We start from the raw sequence: 11,928 nt of genomic DNA on the forward strand, positions 1-11,928 counted from the left end.
CTGAGAGAGCGAGAGATGGCTGCGGCAGCTGTTTCTTGCAACTAGTTTCGTTGCTCGGTTGCCGGCGAGCAGTAGGTGGCTGCAAGGAACAGCTGCAGTCTCTACTCACGGGTCGCTTCTCGCTCGCCTGCTCTGGCTGTCGGGGGGTGCGGATCGGCCCATTGGGTGGGCTAAGTAGAGGACAGAACCAGGCATTCTGATTCCTTCGGCTTAGCCTACCCCCCATTCTTCAGGGAAACAGTTCTCAGACCCAGGACACACTCTTCACCCAAAGTAGGGGACACATTCCTTAATCTTTTACCGTGCATTTGCATGGTGGTAGTGCTCCTGTTGTGGCCCACCTTGGATCAGGCCACAACTCACAAGTGGCATAGGGCTGTTTAGCCTAACCCTAACTGAAGACTTATTGTGGAGGTAAAACTATGGCCTTCACATGGTTTCTGTAACAGGACAGCCTTCTTTGGAGTGCATCAGTGGCTTCCTACCCACCTACCCCAAACAGCTCTTGGTCCTATACACCTGGAGGAGGGCTGGAACAAACTATTCACTTTTGGTTTAAAAAGCTCACTTGGACCCATAGACTAAGGTTACCAGACGTCCCCAGATTTACAAATCAGTCCCCTGACAAAATCCATCTACGGTATTTAGTAGGAAGTTGAAAAGTGTCCCCGGATTCATTGAAAAAAATCTGGTAACCTTATCATAGACCCTTCTCCTGGCAGCCCTGCTTACAGCTATCAAAGACAGCTTTATTATTCAATAAATATGTTCAAGTTCTGTAATAATTGTTTAAGCACTCGAGTGTAGGAAAAAGAAAACCAACTTCTATTGACAGTTTAATAAAGTTTTCTCATAAATGATACATGCAGTCAGTTTCTTAACAATTTTACAAACAGTTGTGTTTCTTAAATTGATAAGGCTGTTGAACCTTAGCACACTTAACTGGGAAAAAGTCTTCCTGAAATCAGTGGGACTTACTTCCAAGTAAAAATTCATAGTAACAGTGCTAATCTAAATGGAATTTGTATGACAGGCCAAAGATTGATACAGAGATTGTCAGATACAGTGTTGGAGGTATGCAGTGTCACATTAAAGTTACTATTTCAAACCATTTCATGGCTTACTATTAAAATTTTGAAGCATTTTAACAGTCTACTGTTTCCGTTTTCTTTTGCCAAGATTTATATTTTTTCAGCTTCGATTAGAAGTATTGTAACCTAATTGGTACATACAAATACAACATAAGTCTCCCCAAAACAAGCATTTGTTCAGAAATTAACCTACTGCCACTATCAGTAACCTAAACATTAATTATACTCTTCATGATTGCTGAAGAACTGTAAAAGTGGCTGAACTATCCTTTTAAATTTTTGAGCTTTAGGTAGCTTACTGCAAAGAGGAGTTGGTAACCCATGAACTAGAAAGAAATGGCAATTATTTTTCTTTTATGTAACATGGTTAAAGAATTGAGGCTGCAATGTGAATTGTAGTTTATCTGCCATTACAAATTATTCCCCTAGTTTATGACTAGAAAATGTATGTATTTCAGCATTTACAAGTTCAAAATCAGCTTTGGTGGAGATAAAATTATGCAAATAGGTTTTTTTTAACATAAATAGATTCTGCATCAGTTCCGTATACAAGACATGATCCTAAAACATCTAAACTATTCACAGATAATGTTGGATTTGAAACTAAATTTGTGATCTCCATGCGGTCTTTAGTGGGATCATTGCTCAGCCAGGCACTTGTTACAGATTGATTAACTGCACTGTGAGGCAGATATGTAGTAGTACTTCTCCCACCTAAAATAAAACACAAAATGAGTTAATTTTTAACTTAAATGCAGAAATTAGAAAGTCATTGTTCTCCATAGCAAATGTGATGACTAACCGTTTTTCATGTTGTTAACAGTTTAAGTATTTGGCTTTGCTGCTAACATCCCAGAAATATAGCCTACACCTCTTTCCTTCTTAACTTAGGGATGGGGTGGTGCTATGGTCTAAACCACTGAGCCTTTTGAGCTTGCCCATCAGAAGGTCGGCAGTTCGAATTCCACTACGGGGTGAGCTCTGTCCCAGCTCCTGCCAACCTAGCAGTTCGAAAGCACACCGGTGCAAATAGATAAATAGGTACCACTGTGGTGGGAAGGTAAACGGCGTTTCTGTGCGCTCTGGTTTACGTCACAGTGTTCTGTTGCACCAGAAGCGGTTTAGTCATGCTGCACCACATGACCCAGAAAGCTGTCTGTAGACAAACGCTGGCTCCCTCGGCCTGAAGGCGAGATAAGTACCACGACCCCATAGTCGCCTTTGACTGGAATTCACCATCCAGGATCCTTTACCTTTTTTACCTTTGCCTTCTCAACTTATGAGAGCCTAGTACAAGTGTGAGACATGGTCCCTAGAGCCAGCTCCAGTTAGTAGGCTATCAGCTGTATTTTATACCAACTGCAGTTTCCAAACAGTTTTCAAAGACAGTATACAGTCAAAGTTCAGTATACAGGTTACCAGACCACCCTATTCATTACCTATGAAGTCCTAAATGGTTTGGGACTTGGCAATCTGAAGGACTGCCTTCCAAAACATGAACGCTTCATTCTTCAGGTCTTGTCCATATCCCCTTGACAAGTTAGGCAAGTTGCCCTGAAGTTAGGCAAGTGATAATGGGAAGAGGATTTTCTCTGTCACAGTGTCTCTTATATTAAATGCTCTCCCAGGGAAACTTCCCTAGTGTCTACCTTCATTTCTGTTTGGTGTCAGGCAAAGACTTCATTGCCAATATGTTTCAACATACTTTGTAGATGGTTTAAAGTTGTTATGACTGCTGAATTTTATGTTTTTTATGGGTTTTATTATTAGAAATTATATTTTCTATAGTGTTTAACTATTTGAGTTGCATGGTTCTCTTGGAGTCTTTTACCAAAGGGCTGCCTATAAATAACAGAGTAGCAGCAGCATGGGCAAAACCACTGTTCTTCAGGTGCTACACGTGTTATGCTACATAATGCAACACATTATTTCCTTCTCTTCCCCGGGCTCATCTCTGTTTTTAAAATTCATGGCCTAGCCTTCAACCACTTGATTTCAAGGGGATCTCTTCCACCCAACTTTCAAAATTTGAGCCTTTCATTCTAGCACCTCCTTTTCTACATTTGTGTGTTTCCTTCAAGCACTACCAACCTTTCACTTCCTTTATCAGAGCAGTAAGTCACTGCTGAAAGTTTCATTCCCCAAACAGAGTGATTGTAAACATACCACATTACCACACCAACTTGGAAAATTGGCACCAGATACTGTACTGCTTTCACCACAGAATCCCTTTGAGATTTCTAGTATATGTATATATTCCCTCCCTCCTCACATTAACCACAGATGGGATAGCAGAGAAACATTAGGCCAGTTTACGAACTTGAAATGTAGATTGTGCCAAGTTTTACTGCTCTATCTTAATTTGGCTAGAGACACAGCATATTAGAAATAAACAGAAAATGCCAAACTGAATATCGCAACAGAAGAACTCTCTGAAGATGAGCAGACAGAAAAATGTAGTAACATCTATACTTGATAAGCCCATGTTGTCCCATGCTTTTCCTTTACACTCACTCCCAAGTCTACTGACAGAAGATAAGCTCCTTCAAGTTTCTCAAAAATAGGAAATTTACCTGTATGAAGGAATGATTTTCTTTCAGACACATCAGTGGAAACATCCCAGTGCCACAGAGCTCCATCTTCTGAACAAGTGAACAGATGATCAGGATTGGAGGGATGAAAGTGGACTTCCCATACTGAAGAAGTAAACAAATTTTATTGCAATATACACTAATCTGGACATAATAAAGATACTATATAGCATGAAGGTGTGTAACATTTTACAATAATAGACTATTATTAGAGGTTGAGTCTAATACAGTGAACCTAAGTAGAACAGAAGCTTGAATTTTTACAAAGTAGACTCATACATATATTTTTTCTATGAACTACGAAATGATTTTGAGTATGCACACTGCCTCTGGAACAGAACCCTCACATGGGGTGTGATTGTAGCTTTTCCTGAAATGAAATTTGATTGAGAAAATACAGTGAAATCTCTATTGTTCCCTCTTGAGCACCTTATGAGGGCATTCCACTGCTCAGACTATGTTCCCAAGTTACAGTTGCTACGCTCTTGTATATTTTGTAAAATGTGTCATAGTTTCTGTGCTAACTCTCCTGTCTCCCAGCAGAACAGAGGGTGACTGTACTGGGAATAAGTTCTATTTAAGAATTTTGTAATAAATTCTCTTATTCATTCATGTTCTGGAAGGGCTAATTCCCTGATATGAAGACACACACATGCTCCTAGGGGTCCCTTGTAATGCTACAATTCTATTACAGTACCCTATGAATCTGGGGGCACAATGTTAAGAAAGGCTGGCTTAGAGCCATTTCTCTTTTACCTCATAGCTCGTATATATGGACACACCACAACCATTTGAATAACTGGAGGTTGTACAGACCTCCCAAACATATACCCATGTATATGCCAAGGAGGAGAGATACAAGGGTCTATTGAGCTCTATGGAAATCCTGCCTCGCCCAAGTACTGTACTCATGTGTGGAAGGCTTGTACCTCTAGTTGTTGACATTAGGACAGGCGCAAGAATTACGCCTGTTTGTTTCGATACTTACATTCTGCGTCATGAGCATTTAGCAAGGAAACTGGCATGCCGCCTTGTCTTACATCCCAAATACTCAACATTCCATCTTGGCTGCCTGTGGCTACAATGTGCTGCTGACTAGGGTGCCTATCCACACAGTGCAGTGGAACTCTTTCCCCTGTCCTGCAAGGCAAGAGGAACACACCTTTCAATGGGGAATCAAACAGGCTGTAATCCAGGAAGCAAATGACATTTAGCTATAGTGCTTGGCTTTAACAGCATTCCTTATCCGAGAGTACATACTTACAATGAAAATATCTGTGAAGGCTCATTTCCTTGCTGTCTGAAATCCCATACTTTTAGCTGACCAATGGAATTGACTGTCAGGATCTCTGTTGTGCGAAGTTGAGTAACTGCATGAAGTGTACTGCTGTCAGCATTATCTACAGGAAATTAGAAAAAAATTAGAAAAAAAGTTCATATCATCTAAAATTGTATCACTCTTAGCAAGCATTGTTTGTTTATATATCAGAAAAGCAGAGTGAACAACTGTTTCTAAGAAGTAACTGTAGGATTTACCCCAAGAGATTAGAATTTTCTGGCATGTAAACTACTAGTTGGATATACTAATATACCTTCTCATTAAGGGTATACTAAGGTTGTAATCCTATAGCCATTTACCTGGGAGTAATCCCCACAGAATTCAATATTACTGTTTCTGATATATTGCTCACACTTCTGTCTACCAAGTGAGACGGGGATTTTTGTACAATGCTTATTAAAGTGCAAAGAATCCAATTAGAAACTTCATGAAAGTAAAGGTCAAGTATTTTAAAGTGTACATGGCCCTTCACAAACGATCAACACCAGAATAACTTCATTGGCGTATGAGAGAAGAGTGTTGCCTCCCTGAGAACTGCTGACTGGTTTGTTATGCCACTATTTCATCATTAAATATCTCAATACCTTGGTTAAGAAACCAGTAGCAATTTTAGATTTTGTTAAATGGCTAAACAGTTTTGGTCTACAGCTTCCATTTTGCTGAAGCTATTGTTTCTTGTTCACTTTTCTAACCATTACTACAAAAGCACTTTTTTAACCATATTCGTTAAGATCTTACTGTTGAAGCTTTGCTGCATTTGCATATGAGTTCTTATGAAAACCACAGCAGAACGTGTCTGTCTGTAGGTCCCTGAGAATATTCTTTGCTCTAAAAAAACCTAATAATTTTATTAGAGAATGCTTTTAATGAGAAAGCAAACTACAGGCATTGCAGCAGAGTATACCATTCCTATGGAAATTGGATGTGTGCAGAAGAAGTTTTAACAACTAATAGCAGTACTAACATATAGCAAAGCATGAGCTATACTTCGGTTCAAACAGGAGAGCTGTCAGTTTGGAAAATGTTTATCTCATCTGCTTAAAAACATTCAAAACACCTTGCCATGTAGATTAAGGCAGATGACAAAGGGCACCATCCAAAATTTAATGTCTTCCTGAGCCTCAATGAACTGGTGGTTTATAGGGTAAGGTAAGCAATGCTGCACATGCCCATCAATGTACAGTATCAGTGTAAATCACATTCCAGTATTTCATAATTGTATACACTTTGTTCTAAAAGTGTACTTAATATTCTTGTTCCCTACAGCTATGATTAAGTTCACATAAAAATGGCACTCATGGATCTTCCAAGGACTCCCCAGACAATTGATTCATTTTTATCCTGAGCTAGCAAAAGGTGAGCAGGAAGGTTTACAACAATATGTTGCACAAATATTTAGGACTTGAGCTCAAATTACTTACCTATAATACGTTTAGCTTCCTTATGGTCAACTTCAAACACATTTATCCTACCATCTTCACCAACCGTAAAAATTTCAGGGCTGTTGCATATGATCCCAGTGCATGATGCACTGCCACCAGATGCATCATAGTAATGTGCATTTTTCCATTTCTGGTTTAAAGACAGAGTCTAAAAGACAAAAGAGAGGATTAAACAGCCACCCTATGTGGAAAAAGTTAGTACAGTGTCTGAATTTAGAGCTGCGATGCACACATTCAAGTTCAAAACTCCATCAGATATAAAAGGTTTTTGGGTAGCTTTATACAAATTACCACTTAGGCTAAACCAATTTACAGAGTGCAGTAAGACTGCATAAATGCAAACTGTAAATAAAATGGTACAATGAAAAATGCTACAGAAGTAACAACTACATAAGTTAGCTACTAAAGTTTCAAAAGTCAAGATAACAATCTACGTATTATATAAATTGCCAGTAAATATATCTTCAGTTTTGCAAGCAGACACAGACTATATTTCTGTCTGCTCCTATACACCCCACATCTTCCAAAGGATTTTTTAAATGTTTGAAGTACAAATGCATGAGTGACATGTCCAGGTTTCAAGGAAGCAACACAGAGGTATTCTGTTTCCACCTTTCCTGGTAACTAGAATATGTTGGATGGGCAGCATCATGAAAACCTTAATTAATGGTTTACCACAGATGTGCAGATGGCTCTCACTTCACTTCCTTTCTAACACATTCAGGAGCTACAAATCACAATCCCTAACTTAGTGTTACATCCAAATTGGCAATCGTGGTTTGTTTCACTCCAAACCACAATGTCAAGTTAAGGTTAGTTCTTGACTTAATCGTGTATTTTTCTGGAGAAAAAGACATGATGCTAAACCAGGGGTGGTGGAATGTTGCTTCTTCGAGGGGAAGAGCAAAACAGACATAATCTCTATGTTCAGGGCAAACCATTTGTTATTGTTAACACAACAAGCAAATTGGGTCGGTGTGTACACACTCACAATTAGCATGTCACAGATAGCTTCCAAAAAACCCTACTGTTTTTCAAAGCCTCAGTGCAGCAAGAAGGCAGGAGAGAATGAATATGTGTATGCTGCGAGACAGCATCAGCAAATTTATGTGTGTTGGCCACACCATCAGCTCTGGCCCTATCCACTCTGGTCACACTTACTTTCATTCTGAACCCTTTGGCATGTGGCCCCAGAAAGCTGGCTATGAGGGAATGCAGCCCCTGGGTTGAAAAAGGTTCCCCACCCTGATCTACAACATTTCAGGTCAGTGCCTTGCAGTTATTTATCATGAGTAACCAACTCCAAGGAAATCAGATTGCCAGACATATCCCATCAAACCATTCTGCAGGAATGGTTTTACATTTAATCTGAAAGACTGATTACACACAGCAAATCAAATGGTTAGTTATCAGCAGACGTTCAAGGACAAGGGCAAATAATTATGGATGGAATTCAGCATAGTGCTAGGTGGGTATGAGTGAGGTCCGCTCATGCAAACGGGTTTCCAGTTTCTTCTGCCTGCACACCTCTTAAATATGTTCCAGGAATTCCAACCCACCAGAACAGATTTGGGGGGTGTGCAGGAGGGAGGGAAGGTCCCATTGCATGTCATTTAATGACTTAGCTGAATCCCATCCATTGTTTATTTATACACTACCTTTAGGTCAAATAATCTCTGAGACAGCTTATAACGCATTAAAAATACACAAGTACCCAGTGCCCCTTATTCTTCTGGACAGTGACAGAGACTGGCCCTTGCTTCTACAGTTCCATAACTGCTGATAGTTGCAGCATAGCCTTTGATGAAGTCCCATACACAATTGGGGGGGGGACCCCATCTAATATAGGACTACATTATAAGTGTTCTAATGAAGTAGAAATGTTTCACTGTTTTCTTTTGTATATTGAGCTTTATATTAACAGCACAATCATATGCAGTAGTACTCAGAAGCACGTCTCACTATGATTAGTGGTGATTAGAACTGCAGACTATTCCACAATGAAGGTTTTGTCAACATTAATGTATACTCAGCTAATATACATCAACACAAACCTGACGAGTTGTATGGGTATAGTTCTCATAAAATGTTCCTAGAGCTGCCTAGGGACCACACAATTACACTTTAGTCAACTAAGTGCAAGAGAAAGAACTAACCACTTCTATTAGAGTTTTTTAGCTGTCATTTATATTTAACAGCTTCACACTTGTTTATTTTAGACATGCAGAGCAACTGTCATAGTAGCTGAAAGCGAATACTATTTACCTGATTATTTTGATGATGTCTGAATATGGTCACACTTCCAGTGGATGAAGCAGTCACAATTCTCTCCTGATCCAAAAACTAAGGGAGAAGAAATCCTCAAACATGTTAACACACAAATCTGTATTTACACAAAATTTGGTAAGCAAATTGTATCAGTGTCCCATATTTAATTTCCCCAACTGTAGAGGTTAGGAACTCCCTTTCTTACTGGTATAACTGCAACACCTTAAACTTTCTTAACATGGAAATTAAATGTCATTAAGAGCTATTTTTATAGCACTTTTACCTCCATATCCATAACATCACCACTGTGTTCAATATCACATAGCAGATGTGGTTCTCCATGGTATTCTCCATTTGGGGTCAAACTTCCAAAGTCTCCAACAGACCATATTGAAATCTTATTTTCCTGTAGGATTACAAGAAAAGTAAGCTCTTGTACCAGTATAAGAAAAACCAAACTTGGATAGCAACCTACTTCAGCTACACTTTCATTTTTCTTGCCAAGCTAAAAAAGTGTCCCAAATACCACAGTATCATCAACAAATATATGGAGTTAAAAGTTAGATACAAAACACTATATATTGTGCACACCACATAGAGGTAAAAAGAATGGAAACACAAAACTGCTGGATTTTCTTTTTTACACACGTAGTACCTAGTGATCTGTCAATAGACAGCTTACCAGGTTTCTATAATTTTGTACAAAAGCTTTCAGTGATCACATAATCTACCTTATTGCATTAGTGAGGAGAGGGAGCAAACAGAGAGAAAGCTATTAAATTACACTTCCAACACAGAATGAAATGATTATTAGTATATGCCAGTTATTTCTAAGCCACCCCACACCTTAATTACAAATGGCTAGTAGTTGTTTTAATCGTTCATTTAAAAAAAAAAAAGAGGGAAAGGGGGGGGAAGAGTTCATTTTCTAGGGAAACCCAGCCAGATGGGCGGGGTATAAATTATTATTATTAATTTTTATTATTATCCTAACATTCTCACTGGCTCGGGGAGCTCAACAGTTAAATATGAACAGGCAAAATCACACAAAACACAAAAACCGCCCAGTTAAATCGTAACTACTACTACAAGTTGAATAAACTAAAGAAAAAATATGGGGTCTGGGGCTTCGACGGAGTCTAAGCGAATACAGCTCCACCCCCGAGATTCAGACACGGAAAACGTGCACGTAGGAACGGAAAGCACCGAAGACGGGGGGGGGGGAGTGCTGCACCCCCCTTTCCAAGGCAGCTCACCCTGAGGCCACAGGAGAGAGGGGCGGGGTGGAAAGGGGTGACGGGGTGGAAAACCGCGTTACCTCGTTATCCCACGAGCCGGTAGCGAAGACCTCGGGAGGTTGCAGGGCAGCGGCAGACACGGGCCGCCAGCGGGCCTTACTAACTTTCTGGGACACGTACTTGGCGGCCACATCCTCCATGCTTAAGCGGGGAGAACCTGCCGCGTCTCTTACCTCCGCCGGCTTTCAAATGCGCCCTCTTGATTGGCTGACACACGTCACGGGAGACGGCGAAGGAAGCGGGACAAAAGCCTGCCAGGACTGCGCTGCTCTCTCTCAAGGAGGCGTTAGGCTCCCGAGATTACTGGGGGGAGTAACGCGGGATGCTCTACCTTTGGCTTTTCCTTTCGTTTTCTAATAGCTAGAATTGCAGGAAACGCTGAGGACCTGAGGTGGGATGTAAAGCATCTCCAGACGTTCCTTCCATGTCGGTTTCTCTCAGGACGTGATGGTGATGCCCCACATCTCGTAATATATGTCAATACTGAGCACCCTAATAAAGACGAGGGACCTAATGGCACGAGGGAAGGCTTGGCTTCCTGTCATCCTTCTTGGCCACCATCCCATTATGTCCTACTATGGGCGTTGCCAGGATTTATGTTAAGACAGGGGCAGGACACCCACCTGTCATCATCAACTGGTTCTGTCTTGCAGATTTCGAATAAAATGTCTCAACAAGTTGTTTTAAATTACTTTCTTTTCACTCCAAGTGCTCAGAAAAATATCTCAAAATCTGCAATTTCTACTTTTAGTTAAAATAAACTGAAGAAGTGTGCATGCACACGAAAGCTCATACCAAGAACTAACTTAGTTGGTCTTTAAGGTGCTACTGGAAGGATTTTTTTTATTTTGACTATGGCAGACCAACACGGCTACCTACCTGTAACTGTACTTTTAGTTAAGTATTTTTATCTATTTACTTATGGGGGGGCAGCTGTCCACCCTGGCTACATCCATGTGTGCTACAGCAGCAACTGTAAACACACCTATTAGGAAATTCTAGTGAATAGAGTGGCTTTTACTTTTGAGTAAACATGCGAGGGGGATCATGCTACACAGTGTCGTTCGAAACACACTTCCTATGGAATAAGCTTCGTTGAACTCGCTGTCAGTGGGATTAGCTGAAGAGTACAGTATTCATAGGCCTGTAAAGCTCCTTCCTTGTTTCTTCTACAATTTCTAAAGCCAGACCTTGGTACTTCAGAAACCACATCATGGTTTCCCCGATATGTCGCTTCAAAATTATGGGATGATAGTGTATTTATATGGATTGATGGATGTTTGCTCAGTTCTGGGAGAAAGATGTGTGTGTATACGTAAGTAAAATATGAGTTTTAGTACTTCATCAGCAAGAGAGACCGAAATGTGTTTGGTTTGGAGGATTATTTTTTGTGCAAGACAAAAAACAGCACTCGATTTCATGTGATAGTCTCAATAGTATCACATCCATGCACCCAGATCTTACTTGCTCAGTCGTATGTCTCACTGTGTTCAATGAGGTTTATTCTCAGATAACTATACATAGGATTGTGGCTGTAAACTCAAACTGGGCCAGGAATTATTGGTTATTATGTACTTTCAAAAGCTATAATGGCTGGTGGGTATTGTTAAGTTGTGGGTGAACATATCAGACAACACAGCAATTCTTCAAACAGCTCTTGTTTATTCACAGGGCAGAACAGGACTGAACTGAAGGGTTCAGCCAGCCTGCTTATATAGAGCTCCACTAGAACGCAACAGTAACCATTTTCTGTAACTATCCAATCACCGAACATCACTTTCGATCCCTTATTTGCATATTTGGACCTGAACTATCTACAGTATCCCCCTGCTGGCCCAGGGTGAGAACTTCAGTACATAACAGGTATAGGCACACTTAGCTCTGCATAAAATTGGACTA

General features: G+C 40.2%; 1 protein-coding gene and 1 long non-coding RNA gene across 2 annotated transcripts in view; both read right to left on the reverse strand.

Moving 5' to 3' along the window:
* Positions 1-11,928, reverse strand: part of LOC308583372 — a 444,074-nt gene that overhangs the window by 23,610 nt on the left and 408,536 nt on the right. The gene's annotated exons all lie outside the window — the stretch shown is intronic.
* NUP43 (nucleoporin 43) lies at positions 824-10,600 on the reverse strand. Its single transcript, XM_081187235.1, has 8 exons — positions 10,050-10,600; positions 9,015-9,137; positions 8,729-8,806; positions 6,443-6,611; positions 4,947-5,082; positions 4,671-4,822; positions 3,665-3,787; positions 824-1,805 (listed from the first exon to the last, which is right to left on the reverse strand). The coding sequence occupies exons 1-8, from the start codon at positions 10,167-10,169 to the stop codon at positions 1,588-1,590; spliced, it is 1,119 nt and encodes a 372-aa protein (XP_081043361.1). The 5' UTR covers positions 10,170-10,600; the 3' UTR covers positions 824-1,587.

The sequence above is a fragment of the Podarcis bocagei genome (assembly GCF_964188305.1).
Source record: "Podarcis bocagei genome assembly, chromosome: 3".
NCBI lineage: Eukaryota > Metazoa > Chordata > Lepidosauria > Squamata > Lacertidae > Podarcis > Podarcis bocagei.